The sequence below is a fragment of the Accipiter gentilis genome, chromosome 3 (assembly GCF_929443795.1).
Source record: "Accipiter gentilis chromosome 3, bAccGen1.1, whole genome shotgun sequence".
Classification (NCBI taxonomy): domain Eukaryota; kingdom Metazoa; phylum Chordata; class Aves; order Accipitriformes; family Accipitridae; genus Astur; species Astur gentilis.
The window spans coordinates 22596828-22614585 of NC_064882.1; the positions used below are offsets into that span (position 1 = coordinate 22596828).

The 17758-nt window shown below is 41.0% G+C and overlaps 1 protein-coding gene and 1 long non-coding RNA gene across 3 annotated transcripts in view; one reads left to right on the plus strand and one right to left on the minus strand.

Moving 5' to 3' along the window:
• Positions 1-1858: 1858 nt before the first annotated feature.
• On the minus strand, positions 1859-11896 carry LOC126035437 (uncharacterized). The gene is made up of 6 exons (XR_007504933.1): positions 11753-11896; positions 5682-5774; positions 4871-5033; positions 4349-4464; positions 3724-3848; positions 1859-3156 (listed from the first exon to the last, which is right to left on the minus strand). It is a non-coding gene; the product is annotated as an uncharacterized LOC126035437 (long non-coding RNA).
• A 40-nt stretch (positions 11897-11936) lies between these two features.
• Positions 11937-17758, plus strand: part of PDS5A (PDS5 cohesin associated factor A) — an 84599-nt gene continuing 78777 nt past the window's right edge. For both annotated transcript variants that reach the window (XM_049793957.1, XM_049793964.1), the window contains exons 1-2: positions 11937-12158; positions 12984-13154. In XM_049793957.1, coding sequence (XP_049649914.1) covers positions 12132-12158; positions 12984-13154 — 198 coding nt within the window. In that variant the 5' untranslated portion in view covers positions 11937-12131. The remainder of the gene's footprint in view (positions 12159-12983; positions 13155-17758) is intronic.

Here is a 17758-nt window from a genome sequence, read left to right on the forward strand (position 1 = left end):
GGATTTTATCACATAAAGGTATTCTGTATCACTTAAAGTAACTGTTTTCCTTAGAGCAAAACAGATGCATTTCCTCAAATACATTAATTCCCAAGTTTACTTAATGTGACCAAGTCATGGTGAGATATAGAATTAAACACTTGAAAACAAACCATTTACTGAAAAAGTCAATTTGACATTATAAAGAACAGAAAAAAAGCTGTAAGTTACTGTTTTCTTTTGACTATGTAATATTATTTCAAGTAAAATTTTGGCTTCTTTTAGTTTATATATTTTCATATTCTATGGGTTTTGTGATGTTAAAGGTTATCAGTCTATTTCACCTTACTAAAATACTGGAAAAAAAAATCATTAAAACTTTTCAGTGATTCTAAATAAAACCTGTCTATTGTTTGCCTCGATTCAGAAATTCTTAAATGTTAAAACATTGGACCTTGCTGCAGAATGAAATTTCTAAGTAGATCTAATGTTAAGTATGATCCTGAATTTTAGGCAAGTTTCAATCATCTATTAATGTCACTTGAATGAACAAATGCTTTTACCTGTCAAGACAGACTCGACTCTGTTGTCTGTACAATTCATTTACCAGAAGTTAATTGCTTGCCAATCATAAGTGATTTACGAATCCGTTTACCTCACAGTGACTGACCTTCAATTAATAGAAGATTAAAACAATATAAAAATCTATTTTCTTTCTTTCTCCAAAGAGTTTCATAGAGGCCTTATTTCCAATTACAGATCCTATCCAGACCTGTGTACTTTATAAAGTTTTCTGATACCACAACTCAATGGCTTCAAAATTCTACGATATACAAGTATCTTGCAGGTTTCCTGGTTAGTGTCAATTTTCCTCATTCACCATTTGTTACACAAAAGCTGGCTAGCTACAGTAACCCTTGCACTTGACCTCTGTCATGGATATCTGGAAATTACTCCAACTGCTTATAAAAATAAATTAGGAAACTTGTTATGGTCTAAACCCACTAGCACTCATTTATTAATTAAATTTCACTAACTAGTTTCTAAACTTGAATAACTTGTATGCTGCATGTCTTATGCTGAAACAAGAAGCCAAGGAGATGGGGGAAGGGAGCAGAGAGTGAAGAGCATTTAAAAACAGCTGTATAGACTACTTTTGTTTTTAAAGGAAATCCTTTGTTCAGTATGTGATTCTTTGTAACTGTCACATGACAGAACCTATTTATTTAGCTAGGAAGCCGACTCCATGGCTATTTGGTCGCTGCTGAATGGGGAATAAGGCCTTCTTTTGCTTTCCTGTAAATTCTGACCTCTTTTTTTTTTGTGTGTGTGTGTCCCTTTAAAATCCACCTATCGCTTCTACTTTTTAACATTTCACACCCTCTGTCACTGGAAATGGGGCCACGCCACGTTCTTTCCCAGTGAATAACACCAGCAACTAAAGAAACTCAAATTTAGGAAGCCGCAGGCAGCTAAGGACCACCTTACAGTTTCAGAGACATAAAATGACAGTCACAACAGTTTCCGATTTATTTGAGGACTAGGTAAAAATTAGTTAGCTCAGACCTGCCAAATTCATGCCAATTCCAAGTCCAGAGAACAAGGGAGTCAGATCTAAAGACAAGCTCCACCCCACCCTGCCCTAGCTTATGACATTCAGATTGGTATCTGTAACCAGATTTAGCTCACACACACAATTCAGGATGGAGCAGAGGTGGTGTAATTTGGATCTGGGCCCATCTGTAATAGACAGCTTATTAAAGGAAAAAAACCCCAAAACCTGAAAACAGTTGATACAACTGGCATGGAAACATGTTTAAGCTTTCCTCAAATAGATGATCAAACACTGAACTCTTTCAATTACTTTATTCATCTGTTTACATTCCCCAAAACCTGGAAGAAAGAACACACTAATTTAAAAGAACATTGAAATGTGAATAGTTTGTATTTTCTATGTAGTTCTTCAACTTCTGAGCTATGATTTCTTCTTCTGTGCAACAGTGATGGTTAGGAGAGAACAGTGTGTACCTCAAAACCAAGTAAGAATTTTATCTTTCCATCAGTGTTATGAACTTGTGTATTTTCCACATACAAAAAATAATCTATATATACTACACAGTACCAAAGAGTAGAAAATGAAAAGGTTAAATACTCAGCAAAACAAATTGCCAATTTTCCCTTTACCCATACACGTGTTGGTAATTATTTTCCTCAGCAGCATTATGCAGTTTGTGACTCTGAAGACTCTTAAAGGCAAATGTTTTTGGACTCTCCTAATTGTTGCTGGTTATACATCTACTTTTCAAATTCCATAGTGATCAAAAGCACATATAAGTAAATCCCTATCTGGATTATGTTTAAACCTATTATTAGGATTGAAATAGAAAACAAACAACACTTCCATAATTTAAGCTTGTTTCATTTACCTTTCAACACGCTACACTGTCAGGTTCACCCCTTTGTGGATGGCAGGTTGCATCACTCCAAGTGCAACTGCAGCCACTGTCACATGTATGTTCTTCCCCAGGCTCCATAAGAAGACATTTGCTAACCATGGCAGCATCAAAACAGCAGGCAGGACATATGCATGCAGAAACAAAACCTCCCAATACATTTTGATGTAGCTCTCCAGCTGACCTGGAACTCCCCTTCATGTGTAAACAAGGGGCAAAAGCAACCCACAACAATCTCCTTTTTAACTTTGAATTTTAATAGTATGCTCTGGTTTTTAAAAATCTTCTTGCAAGTCTGTTCAGCTCATTTCAGAAAAGATTACTTTTGTAGCTTCCAAACATGCAAAGCCAAAATCTAATTCAAAAGAAGCCTTTATATTAAGTAAATATGAACTGTAGGTGTAACTAGTTTTAAGATACATAACAGAACATTTAATCATATTGTTCTCAGAATTTGGCTTCTCCAGTTCACCTTGAATTTGGCAAAATTGTACTTACTGATCACAAATAATTATATTTAAAATATACTTGCAATTCACTCAGGGCTATTTATTTCACCTTCTATCTCTGCATTTTTTGCTTGCTCACGTGAAACTCCTTAATGCTCTGCCAGCTGCAGATTCTCTACCACGTGTTCATCTTTGCTCTTCCCATTTCTCCTGTTCATTCATACCTTTTCTTGTATTCCCATTTCTCATATCTGGCAACAGGCCAAGGGACAAACCTTTTAGAAAGGAGCACAGAGACAAACACCAAAATAAGGGTTTGATAAGACAGAAAAAATTTTACTGCAAATTTGCTTAAATTCAGGAAACTATAAAGCCCTTGGGTTTTTCTTATTCATAGATTATGTCAGCATTTGTGTACTTCCTTTAGTGTTACTTCTTACTTACTATATGAAGCTGCTTCCTTAGGGGGTTTAAGGATGTATTGCTAGATAAATTTTTTTCTCCCCTGGAAGTAACACTGTTCTCTCTTACTATATTCAGAATCTGATAGACTTGTCAACATATTTTTTCATTTACATCTTTTTTACTATGAAGCTGTGTGAGAGAACATATTGTTACAGTTCTTGAAGCAAGGATACAAGCCTAACAGAGTGCATCCAGGCAGTGTCAACGTAAATGATACTAAAACTGCATGAAAAAAGTGGTTCACTCAAGTTTTCTTCCCCATGTGCTAGATTAGAGGTTGGCTGCTGAGCAGATCTTAAGGAAGTTTAAAACATGTTGATTAAATATAGATCAATGGCATTCCATAAGCAAAAACTGAGTACATCTAAAGTACTGACCTACATGTTCACATGCTGGCTAAAAGTCTTTGTCTGACTCTTTAACGGTCTCAGATAAAGGAAGTTTACAATTTTAGCATGCACTTCCCTGAAAATATAAATGATTAGGTATAAGTACGCAGTGTCTGGAAAATAAAAAGAACAACACAGAGATACACTTCAGAAAGCAAGTGTTCATGTGCTTGATACAGTGTAGTTATAGTATATTACACAGAGTACACATGAGCTGCCTTGCCAAATTCAGATAGGATATAAATAGTCGTATTAGATGTTGGTGAAATTGTAAGTGGATACTTATCAGTCTACTTTACAAGCAGTAATCCCTCTGCTGGCATTTAATATCATCACCTTCAGCAATCACTCTACCATCATGGACTTTCTTATATTCCATCATGGAGAATTTTTGGTTAGAGATCTGACTATTGTGAATACAGCTTTTCTATTACTAAACATTCATGTTTGTCAAGACTACGCTTTTCTCATTTCTATATTTGCTCTTGCTTTGTCTAGCCTACTTATGGCTTTGTCTACTCAATACCTGATATTCTGTCCTGTCTCGGACACCAATTCTTTGTCTGCTTTGTTAAATACCCATTTAAGTACTGCCTCGAATAACCTTAGTTACCTTCTCTGCTGCCACACATCCTGAATTTAGGAAAATCTTCCTCCACTGATACTCAGATTCCCTGCTGCTGGATCACTATGTTGTCAGTGTGCTCCTCTGTCATGCTGCCTGATGACCTGTGTGGGTGCAAACATCCAGTGCATTAACTGAAGTAGAATCATAAGTATGAAGTGGCTGGAGCTGCACAATACAAAGCAGTAATTTTATTTTGTAAATACAAACGCAAATTGTTCTTTACAAGGGTTTGAAATTCCAATTTTCATATTCAAGTTCCCAAATGGTGTAGTGGTGTAATGTTTTAATGATTGTCGCCTCAAGTCATTCACAAAACACATGGATTGAATCATCATTAGTTTGTTTCCTAGCAGCATAAACCTATATGATCAATATATTTCCTGACTTTGTTCAAAGGCAAACTGTAATGATTCTACTGCTCACAGAGTCATACCCAAACACTTTGATGCCTCCCTGAGTTTGATAAATGCAACCCCTTTTTAAGCCTCTGAATAGTACACCACATACCTATCCATCATCGTGAAATGACCCCATCATTACAGTACAGCTCTCAGACTGCACATCCATTCATCAGACATCTTTCTTTGACCATGATGGTAAATTCCAAGTTCATATTAATTTGCAAAGGTTCATATCATTCTTTTCTTTACTGCAAGCAGCAGACATGTATCTGTGAAAGAATTAGGAACAGCAGCATCACAAACACCATCGATACGTTTCATGAAGGAGACTCTTAATCAGAATTTGTTAGTACCATACATGTCTCATTTTTCAACAGATCATAGGACAGTTCTTATCTAATGGGGCTGAGGGAAAGACTCTGCTCATACTGTCTTCTCTCCACTAGGCAGCCACCATGGGCTAAGAATATTACCAAACTTCCCCAATTTCCTTGGTGGCTTTTCCTGTAACCAGTTCTCACTCAGAAATTCCCCAAATCTGCCTTGTTGTTTGAAAAAATAGCAAGCAAACATAAAGAGCCATACACTACCATTACAACTGCAGGTAACTGCAGATTTCCTTGCAGCCTCACTGGGGGAAAAAAATAATCCAGGAAGGAGTTTACAGAATGGAAAAGTTGAATTTGAAGTGGACTCCTTTTAAGTGACCTTCGGCTGATGACATAACACTCTTTGTCAAAACAGCTTCTGCTGTGCAGCAAGTATTAGAGAGCCAATAAAAGGCTAATGAAAAATACAGGCTATTCTTGAATGTAAATTCATAAATAAAATAACTTTACTTAATGAATAAAAAGAGAATATAAGCTAACTTCATGCTTAATGGTCTAGCTATAAAGAATGTTCATAAATTCAGTTACCTGGGATCAAATTTATCCAATTAGAACCTGTCCAATAGAAACCAGAAAAACTTGAAGAACAGTTGATCCATCCATGGTTTCCCTTATAAAAGCCTGAAAAAAAATATTTTATCTCAAAAAGTAGAAAGATTTGACTGGTGAAATGCTTAATTTTTTGCTGTAGCAACTTAACAATGTGAATTCTGAGAAATTATTGATAGTGACAGGAAGAAAATTGAAGCTTTTGAGATGTGGCACAAGTGAAGACCCTTGCATATCTCCTGGGCAGAAAAGATGATAAATGCTCATATTAAATATATTATTGGAGAAAAGTAGACTTGGTTGTCAGAAATGAATAGGTGTAAATGTATGTGCTTTGGACACATCGGGAGCAGAGATGGAAATAACCTTGAGAATGTAATTATGGAGTGAATGGTGACAAGTCATCATAATAGAGAGCAGCTAGGAAGGAGGTGGATAGATGGCACACAGTAGGCTGCTGTGACTTCAGTTTCTGAATGCTCAAAACTAGCAACAGATCAAGGAAGCTTCTAAAAATTCTCCTATGAAATCACCAATATGCAGGTGCCAATAAATTGATTTTACTTCACTTGCAAGCAAAGGAAACAAGTGCAACTGTTCTGTCAATACAGTATTTTGTAAATGACAAGTGTATTTGCAAGTATACACTTTTTCACAATGGCTTAAATATATTGACAATGACAATCCTTGTCATTTCTGAATGTGCCTTGATACCACAAAAGTCCAGTGGCAAGTATAACTGCCCTATCTTCGAGTAAGACTCAGAATAAGGACATTCTCAGACAGTACAGGAGAAAGCCCTCCTTACCAAAACCAGAGCAAAATAACATTTAGACAATTATGGCTAGGGATCCGTTTCAAAGGAGTGCATCATCCATACAATATTTGGTCCTCCCCTTAATTCAGAACTAGTGGCACTTCATGAAAAGTCAGCGAGTCATGGGACTCTTCTCTTTTTCTTTTTGTCTCCAGCTGCTTGTCTCCATGAGATAATACACACAAGTCCTCCTCCACCCTTTTATGTATTTGTCAATGTAGATCATGGGAGACACATTAAGTCCCTGTTTTCAGGACAAACATGCTTTTTGGTCTATTCTTAGATGGGAGTAATTTCACTGCAAATATCCTCTGGAATAGGGCGCCTTTTACGGCTCTTTTGTTATTGCAACCCACATTGTGAAGAAACCCACCTTTGACTCAGGTGAGTGTAACCACTGTTCTCAATTTACAGCAGTTGTAAAACCCCATGAATTCTTTTATAAAATAGGTAGTTAAAACAATTAGGTGCTGTTACCAAGATACATTATGCAGCAAAGTTTAATTAGAAACCTCAGGGATAACTGAAGATCCAGTGCAGCAAACTTAGAGGCTATAATTTTAACTGGAGGAGCTGTGTGCAACCGCATATGTGAGAGCATCAACAGACAAAGAGGAAAGATGTCCGGAAGCAAGGACCAATACCAAAGTCAAAAAGCTAAGGGAGAAAGCTTCAGTGCAAAACTGAGGACAAAAAAATATTTTCCAGGGTTGGATTTTTCCTGAGTTCAGAGGAACTGGTGTATTGCAGGAAAAAATGTGTATCATTCAAAAAATAAATAGGTTTTCATTAAGGGGGGGGGGGGCAGTCATGATTAGGAAGCAACCTGTGAGAAAGCAACTTGCTAGATATCAAAAACTGCCTAAACGCTAGACTTGAAAACAAGTAATTAAGCTTTTTTTTTTTCCCTCTTGACCTATTTGACTGTGACTTAAAAAATTTAATAGTGAAGGACCACACTCCACCACCTGGTTCTGCAAAGCAGGAGCTTTCAAGAGCATAGCTATTATTAGGAAGACAAGTGCTTTCCTAAACCACCAGAGAGGATTTCTTACTTGTCTGGCCAACTGACTGACAGGTATGACTTATTCTGCAGTTCATGACACACTGTTGTGTCTTGATACAACTGTTTAGTTCTTGATCATTATTACTATCCAGGTTTACTGTACTAACAAAGACCTGAGGACAACCGTTAAGCTGTTCCTGGAAAGATGTGCGCATAGCTTAATTTAATCAACATGAATTAAGGGATTTTCTGTGCTTAAAGTAATCACTCCATACTCTCTTCTGTTTCACCTGAAAGCCGTTTTGTTCTGAAAACCTTGTGCTGTGTTATTTCCCTCACCAGTAAAAACACCACATTCTTCTTTTATTGGTGCCTTCCTCTAACCTTTCCTGACATGATACAGAGAAAGAAGCACCCCACAAGAGTGTTCAGCTCCCTTTATTTCAGTCTGCTTATAGACTACACTTGCAGTAGTAGTCTAAATTATATTAATAAACAAATAAACAACAGATTGGAGTAAATGCATTCCAATAAAAATAAAGGGAGTAAAAGTAAATAAAATCCAATCTAAATTTGTCCAGGTAGGGACTCAATAAAATCTGGGTAAAGACTAAAGGACTGGGTCTTAATATTAGACAGAGCCATCCATTAAAATCCAAGGGATCATGTGAACCTGGCTACAGCTGTACAAGAAGCAGAGTCCAAGTCAGATCTCAGCTGCTTGCTGAAATTAGAAGGGTGAAGGTCAAACAAGCAAAGGCAACAAACCAGACACTAGCAGCTGTAATCATATCTGGGACCAGATTTTAGGACTATTCAGATTAAGAGTACCACAGGTCAGTTTATCTGAAGCTTTTATGTTTGCACATTCTGAAAATGCCATGCATATATTCAAGCTAATTGGCAGTTAAGTGTTCATTCATACCTCCCTTAATTGGGTGTGATATCAGAACAACACGCTGTGTTTTAGCCCTTTAGAGCTTCAAATGGTGCAGAAGTATGAATCCCTGCTTCTCTTCTGAGACAAGATGGACCATTGCCTAATCATCCCATGATTACAGAACTGCACCTACTCCTCTCTCAACCACCTTGCTGATCATCATTTGTCCAAGGCTCATTCAAAACATCATGTATCTGACTAACAGCATCTAAATTAATAGCTATCGTAAGAGTGCTCTGACAGTTTTACACTAGTATGCTGGCAAAATACTCCCACTGTGGACCTAGGGTATGTCAGCAAGGTTGCGTTGATACCAGAATCTACAGTCAGACAGCAAATTATACCAGGAATGGATCAGTCTACCAGTAGAAACTGTACCTGATGGCTTAGGACTCCAACAACTTTGACAGTGAGGGGTGGTCAAAATTTTCATACTGCTGACTAACCATTACCTGTGAAAGCAGAAATCTAGTGTGAACCTCTCCTAGATACTAAACTTCCTACTGATGCATTTCAGGACTTTTTCAGTGTTATACTACACATATGAAATCCTGAGAATTAAAAATCTTCAACAATTACTCCACAGTAATTAATTGCTAACTTCATTCTTTGTCTGAAGTCTGCAAGAAGACAGAGAGAGATCTTGGTCCTCAACCAAGAGTACTCCAGTGTGAGGCTTCACAAACAACTTGCTCAAGATGAAATAAAATTTTAATTAAATGAGCAAACTTTGCCTGGCACTTTCAAGTGAAATCTTTGAACTGCCATATCTAACTACATGTTAGTTTCAGTGCACATATGCTTTAGAATGCAAGAGTTTATCTTATTCTTCAGTGGAAAATAAAAGTGATTGGAAGTGCGTACTAGAGGCTCTGCACTGTGTTTGTCTTTAACTTAGACTAAAAGCAAGTTGTGGGAGCATAGCACTCTACCTTTTCATTCTTATTCCTACTTCATGACCTGTTGTATAAAAATTTCTTGGTGAAGATGGTGTCAGTTTGTGAAAAACTTGTAACCACAAGATTACAATAAAACATTATGACATTGTAGGTCATATTAATGATATACATAAAATCCCACTTTTCAATAACAATAAAACAATACTTGAAAATAAACATTGAACAAACGGACATTCTGGGACTTAGGTGAAATTTCTAGATTATAACACCCATAACATTTCAATTCTGCTGAAAGAGAAGCCTGCCTAACATCTTCCTAGCTTTATGCTTGGGTCATAAAAAAACCTCAGCAAAGATCACTTTGAATTTATTTATTGCATCATCTTTACTAACTTACATTCTCTCTTTTTCTATTTAAATTGAAGACAGCTTATATAGGTTTTTGATGCATGCTTTCTTTTTTTAGTTACAGAATAATTTTCTAGGATTTGTTTCTGATTTATTGTGTTAATACAAGTGTATTAAAAATAAGGAATCTACACCAAATCGTTTATATTAGTCATTTGATTTGGGAAGCAAAGTACCTAGTGTAACAAACATAAGGATAAAACCCCCAAATTTGTTAAAAGTGTAATAGTTCTGACAGTACATATTATTTTATTGACAACAAATAAGAGTTGATAGCTGGTCTGAGTACTTCAGCTCTAAGGCAAATCTAAATGGCCGCTGAAGTTTGCATTAGGAAAAAGATTAAACGCTTGGTGTTGGCTTTGTTTATTAAATCAGTACAACCTTGTTAAAATTGCATGGTGTATCCCACTCTTATGGTCACCTGCCTGCTGTGAATGCCCAAATCCATCGATCCTTAAGCCTGGAGAGAATAATTTTATCTAAGCCTGGACTCACAGCCAGATATAAATGTCTTGTCTGGTGGCACCCTTCTAGATTTCCAAATCACTGTCTGAGATCTCCTAAGTGTTCCTTGCAACTCTCAGCCATTTTCACTGTAATCCTTCTGAGCTGATTTCATAGAGGCTATGGACATGCAAGGCTTTAAGTCCCCTAGGACAACACTGCAGGGAGACAAGGAACACAGGTAGGACAGCAATTTCCTACCCACATGCTATTACACCAGAAGTACCGGAGAGCTCCTCAGTCATCTTCAGTATGTTTTCCTCCCACACCTTGTAAATCTGGAATTTGGCGTACTTCACCATGATCTTACTTATTTATGCCTTTCCCATCCCCTCACCCTCCTGCATCTTTCCTGTGTGGATGGCAGGCCGTGCCAGCCCCTCTGCTGTGCCCAGCAAGGCCCCTGTCGCACACGCGCTGCCCCTGGGGAGAAACCTGTCCCTCCACGCAGCTTGGTCCCAGCCTCCCACCTTTAACTTGCTCTGTAGAAAACTCATTAGAGATTTTAAAAACTGAGAAAAATGATACTTTTAGCTGGTTTGAGTAACCAAGAATAGTCAGCTGAAGACCCCAAATTACTCTTCATCAGCTAAATATCATCTTTCAGCTGTCACGCACCTTCTTTGAGCAGGGTGGGCATCTGGAAAACACTTTATAGCCACCTATACTTCAGACATGCAGGGCACATAATGCAGATTCAAAACAGAGAGATATATATCCCACTTTGCTACTAACTTTCCAGACATACTCCATCTCTTGGAAATATGAAAGAATATTAAATTACAGAGACATTTTGCATGGAAGGATTTCCTGAGTTGGCTGGCGAGGGCTCCTTCAGTCTGCATATTCAAGTTTCTCCTGAAGATTTATAACTGAATTAATGTTTGAGAAACTCATCTGCCAACAACGAGGAAGAAAAATTTGGACGTTGAGGTGGGGATGCTGCTCTCCCCCACCTCCCCCTCCCCGCCTGAAGAAGGGCCATTGACTCCTACCTCCACAGCACTCTCCGTGCCACCCCACGCACAGTTTCCCCCCCATTTTCTTATTTATCACGCCGACCAGGCCTCACCACCGGCACCAGATGCCTGAGGGACCGGCCAGAGGAGACCGCGCAGCCATGAGCAGCCCGGCTCCCTGAGGAAGCGCAAACATGCCTCTCCCCCTCCCGCACACGGCGCTGCCGCCCTGCAGCCGGGAACCCGCCGGCCCCCTCCCCGGCATTCCCGGCAGCCGGCCCCACGGCGCCCAGGCCTCGCCCTCGGAGCCGGCCGTTGCCCCCCGCCGCCCAGGAGGAGAGACCCGCGGGGTCAGGGCTCGGCCGGAGAGCGGCCCTCAGGCCGCGGCCCGGCCCGGCCGCTCCGGGGGTTTTGGCGCCAAGCGGGAGGCAGCGCTGCGGCGGCCGCGCCCGGTACTGCCCGTCGCCGCCGCCGCCGCCGCCCTGCGCGGGGCTTGGCGGGCTACGAGACTTACTGGCCGGCCTCGCCCCTGCCCCGGGGCTGGGGCTGGGGGATCCTGGCTGGGCGGCGCTGCGGGCCCGGCCCCAGGCCCGAGGGCGGGCGGGCAGGGGGAGGGGGGCGGCGCGGAGCCTCCTCCCGGGCTGTTCTTCCCCGTCCGGACGGAGAGCGGCACTGTGTCCCCGCGGCGCACGCTCCGCCGGAGCCTCCCCCTCTCCCCAGCCGCCGCCGCCGCTGCTGCCGCCACCGAGCAGCCTCCCCCTCCCCCCACCCCTTCCCGAGCAGGAGCCGCCGCCGCCGCACCGCGGAGCAGGGACGCGGCGGGAGCAGCCAGGGCAGCGGCCGGAGGGGGTGGCGGCGGAGCGGCGAGGACCACCCGGCACGGAGGCTACTCAATGCTGCACCTTCCGGAGCTGCATGAGGTAAAGGCGGCTCCGGGTCCCGCTTCCCTCCGTCCTCCCTCGTCCCCCCGTCCCCGTCGCCCGCGGCCGGCGGGGGTGTGTGCTCGGAGCCGGGGGGGGGGGGGGGCTCTTTGTGGGCCCGGTGGGGCGAGGAGGGGCTGCGGGGCGAGGGGTTGGGGGGGGGGGGGCATGAAGTTGCGGGAACAAATGGAAAGTGGAGAGTGGCCTGGCCCCCTCCCCGGGGGGGGCTCCGGCCGCCGCGGGGGGGCCGGGCGGGGGGCTCGGCGCCGGGCGGGGGGGCCGGCGGGGGTGTTTTGTTTGTGCTCGCCGCCGCCTCCCTGCCTCCCTCCCTCCCTCCCCCTCTCCTGTTGGTTTCTCTGCCTCCTGATAGTTTTGAGGCCTAACTGTTTAGGCCTCGTCTCCCGGCTCCGGGGCCGGCGTGCCGGCTCCGAGCCTCCCCCCCCGCCCCGGGGCCGGGAATCGCCCCCCCCCGCCCCCCGCCTCGGGCCGTAACGAGCCCTCGGCCCCGGGGCAGCCTTCGATCGAGTCGGAAATTTCATTGTAAGGTCGTCGGCTCCGAACTAACAGTGTTGGGCTGGAGCAGCCCCGCAATGAAAGGAGGCGCCGGAGGGGAATGGAGGGGCCGGAGTTGAGGGCAGCGGCGGCGGCGGCGGCCGGGCCTCGCCTCAGCGCCGCCCGGGGCCGGGGGATGCAGCGGGGGCAGCGGCGGGGGGCGCAGCCGGCGGGGTGATAACCGGGGCCTTCTGCGAATTGAGGGTGAGAAATGGAAAAAGAGGGTTAGAAAGTCGTTTCCATTCTGCTGAACTTTTGTTTTCTGACCGATAGAGGCCGGTAGAGGACTGTGGAGAAGGAAAGTTTATAACCAGCAGCACCAGGATGGACTTCCCTGCTACCCAACCAAAACCTGCTGCCGACGGTAAAATCATCTACTATCCTCCTGGAGTGAAGGAGATTACGGACAAAATTACCAACGATGAGGTGGTTAAACGGTTAAAGGTGAGCAATCCTGACCACCACCCCCTTCCCCGCGACTTTTGCTTCTCAAGGTAAACATTTCATCACTGGAAAGAACTGCCGGAGTTCCCTTGTCATAATTGAAATGTCTCCTTCTTGCCTGCAGAGCTTTATGGGGATATCACTTCCTTGCTTTTCCTTAAAAGAGGGAGCATTTTTTAAATTTGTGACTTTACTCTCACGAGTTGTCTCAAAGCCAGAGTTGATACATTAAACTGCTAATTTGTATGTCAAATACGTCCACACTTTTGGGGAGAGATCTGAAGTGGAATCATAAGTAATAATTGCAATATATGTTACTGAAAATTTTTGCTCATGAGCTAGGAGGTTTTTGTGGGCTCCAGCACTTTGAGCAGGGGAAACAAGTAGATCTAGTTAAGGGTAATCTTGACTGAAAAGGTAGTAGCACTGTTCACAAACAGCAAAGATGAATTTCTGGAGTTTGTAGATGGTATTTTGAAATCGTGTCGTGTGTAAAACCTGCCTCAGATTTTGCAGTTTAATACAATACATATTGTTTCTTTCCTATTCAGTATAACTGGTGCTTGGCAAAGTTGCTAAATTTTCATAAGCAAAAGGGGCTGTTACAAAAGCATCTTCTCTGCTTGCTTGACAGCATCCTGGGGGACTGTGAGGCTTATCTCCAGTTTTTATTTTTTTAATCCCTTTTTTTTTCACTGGAAACATGAAATACTACTGTGATACAGTAATATTATTTCTTAACTCTATGCTGACAATGGAGAATAAAGGTGAGCATCGATCAAATATTAACACAGCTCATTTGTTACACCATGGTCTTTGGAACAGAAAGTTGTCGTAACCTGGGATTTGGTCCCATGCCCAGGGTGGAAATGTAGTAATAATTTTTTAGACGTCAGAGATACTCTCTCATCTGATCATCTGTTTTCCATCACAACAGTGACCCCACAAAGATTGAAAAATAGAAATCATGGTCTTGGCTAGTCAGTTAGTACATCGAAAAATCTTTTACCTACAGATGTGAAGAGAATGTAGGCTTTGTGCTTTGCTTTCAAAGCAGCAAGGCACATCAGTTGTTTCTTTGAAAACAAGTCTTATTGTCCAGTTACAGTTTTGAAAATTACCGAATGGACAAGTCCAGCTTACTATTTTCAAAACTCCAGTGGCGTATTGCCAGTTACAGGAGAAGATCCTAGAGTTTGATTGTTTGGACAGAGACCTTGAATCAAAGTCTGTATGGAATGGGGAGGGGTGCAGTTTTGAGGTGCTTGTTGAAATGGGTATTTAATTTTGTCCCAATTGGAGAACTTGCAATGGCGAGCTGTGCCATTCCTAAATAATAGGAATAATAGAATTTCAAAGTCATGCATATATGTTTTGCTGGAATCATGTGTGTTGGACATAATTTTCAGGCTAACAGCAGATATTTTTTCTGTCATTTTCTTATGAACTACTGTTAATGAATTCAGATGACCTCAAGACTGTAGACTAACTTTAAATGGGAAGAAGTATTTTTTTCTTTATGTTTTTGTATAGACATACATAATCTTCATTTATGATATCCATGCTTCTTGATATCAACTTGATTTGTAAAAACAAATTCATTTGGGTATGTGGAATATTATGATGTTGCAGTGCTTGGGATGAAAATGCTTGAAAAAGTTTTGTTCAGTTAAAATATAACTTTCCACAACTTTAAATATGACAATGATAAAGCCAGCTTTAGCAGAATGTACAAACTCAGGCATGGATTAGTCCTTGAAACTGTAGGGCTTTTGCCGCCTTCTTGGCCATGCATAATATAAAGATGCTTCATGTGTCTCTTACAGAAGATGCGTGTGTAGCTTGGTGTTTTGGCCACCAGGCTTTGGGTCAGTTCCTACAAATTTCTGTTCTTTTAGCTTATTGAAGTCATGGTCAACTTAATTTGTTACAAATTTGTGTCCTTATTAGCAACTTTACTGATATCACATCTGCATTTTTGGGTCCAGACCTCCTCTTGTAATGAAGGCTTTTCTTATTATTGGAACTTGAGACGTTCTGGGCACCTGTCCCAGAGTGCCTGAGCAGCAGCTTTTGTGCCAAGGACGTTTAAAAAGAATGTTTTTCTATCCTTTCCCTCCTTCTGCTTGGGGTTGTGGGTAATAAAATGTAGACCAGATTCTTTTACAGTGTTTTGATATATCTGTATGATAACATTAGCACTGTCCTGAAAATGGAAGTATTGAGAATTTTAAAATGAACATGTGCCTTCTGAGTGATGTAGAAAGGAAAAGCCTCTAGGTTGCATATGTATGATGAATGAAACACCAGTTCAGGTGCTTAATGGAGTCAAAGGTGGCTTCTGGTGTGTTAGATTACATTGATGGGTCGGTGCCTTCTTAGAGTGGGATGGTATAAAATGTATAATTTCAGCTATTGAAGAAATGATGATTTTAACTGTGGTGTGCTATGGCTGGGGATACGTGTCCATGTAATAGATGCAATTAAGCTTAACCAAACTAGGCAGCTAGCATGTAACAGAGAGTTGAGGCTTACTGTACTTTGACTACCAAAAAAAATTTTTTTTTTTTTTTTCTTAGGGTAACATTCCTCTTTACAGTGCATCTGTTCAAGTTATATAGTGATTGGCTTTAGGGCTGTAAGTCAGATGCTTGTCAATTTAGTAAGGCTTGTGGGCAGAGGTGGTAACTTTTATTTAACCAAGTGATAGAAGTGGAAAGCAACAAACAATTCTAAGGCACCCAAGTAGTCCTCCTTCAGTTCCAAAATCGAGCCAACAACTAAATACAAGTTGAGAACAACTGCACTAGCAATATTATACTTCTTCCCGTAAGACTGCTGAAGGTTGAAAGAAGTTTTAGAAATTCAGCATCTGCTTTGCTGCAAAGCTTCTCTATGACTACCAAAATTTTTCCAAATTGACTGTATTTTACTGCCTTGTCAAACACCAGACTTGTATATTGTTGTCAGTAAACTATTACATCTCAGGTATCACTTTCTCTGGTCACAAGAGAATATTTTGATGTCATTTATATAAAACTTTGTAATCATTATGAATCAGATTGATATTAGTGTACTTAATTGTCAGACATACTAAAAATAGCCCCATCAATCCAAAATGCATAAATCCTAACTTTCTCAGAGGCTGACTTAAACAGCCTTTGTAGGCAAAGCCAGAGCTGCCACTGAAAGAAGTGGTGCTCTCTACTGCTTGTCCCGAACTCTGTTCTGTACCCTCTCTACAAGCATTTTTTTTTTTTTTTTTTCCACATGCCAAAACGGATGGGTGAACAGATCTGGGTTAAAATTTAGGAGGAAAAAAACCAAACCTAAACCTGTGTTAATTTAGCATGAATCATTTTCTTGCCTGATTTATCATGAGAGCTCACAAATACTTGTGCTGGCATAGGGGAAAAAGCAACTTCTTTCTGTGGCAGTCCTGCCTTAGAGTGTTGAAGGAACTTCAGAGTCGATCTGAATGTGAAAGTTTGCAAATGTTATCTTTTGAGATAGAGATGGGAACTTTTGCATTGTTACTGCAAAACTATCTCAGCTGCTAGATTTTTTTAAGTAAGAGAAATAATGCATAATGAGGAGTTCAGATATATCTGTACGAAGAACTATAGTTTGGTAAAGCGTATGACAAGTCTGTAGAAAAAAAGAAAACAGTGCAGTGTTTTCTTTTGCCTTTGACAGTGTAAGCATGTAAGCATAATAATTCATAAAATCTGTAAAAGGCACATTTAATCAGACACTAAAGATACAAAAGTACAAAAAAAAAAAAAAAATTCTGAAACCTTCCGATGGAAAAGGAGTGATAAATTAGTTTCAGCGTAGAGATTTTTAACAAAGGTTTAAGGCACTGTAAAAACCTGGTTTTGTGAAATCAAGAGTTTTATAGGTTAGAATTTATTGACAGCGATGTAGTTGTTCTTTATCATAGCTGGGGTTAGTATTGTGTTTTCTGTTTTTTTTGTTTTGTTTTGTTTTGTTGTTTTTGTGTTTGGTTTCTGTTGTTGGTTGGTTGGGTTTTGTTTTGTTTGGGGAAGTGATTTTCCTTTTGTTTTTTGATCAGTCCAGTAATCTTGTTGCTTTTCCCATGGTGACAGTCTGGCAAGGCATTTTCTGTGAGAGTTTCTTTTGATTTTGACACACACATTCACCCTTCCATCCTCTCCCCAATTCTCCCCCAGCCACCCTATCCCAAGGCCTAGTTTGCGATGATCTGGAGAAGTTAGCGCTCCTAGTGTGCCTTAAAGTCTTCCTTATCTTGTCCCATGGTATTTCTTAGTTATCTGATATGTATTTGTGCCAGAGTGAAACAGACACTCCCTCTCCTTCTTCCCATTGTCGTCTTCGTGTTCCTCTGGTTATTAGATGTTGGCGTCTTTGTAGTTGGGCCTGTTGTGTCTTTATCTTTGGAAGATTATCCTCATATTACTAGAAATAGTTAATGCAAATAATTTATCATATTATGTACAGGTGATTTTTTAGGCATCTGTTACGTAATGTTAAAATTGAGAAAGGTTGCTTGTTTGCTGCTTAAAAGTGTTTGAGTAGGCTGGAGGTATGTGAGAGGAAAAAAAAAAAATTGTTCTTTACTC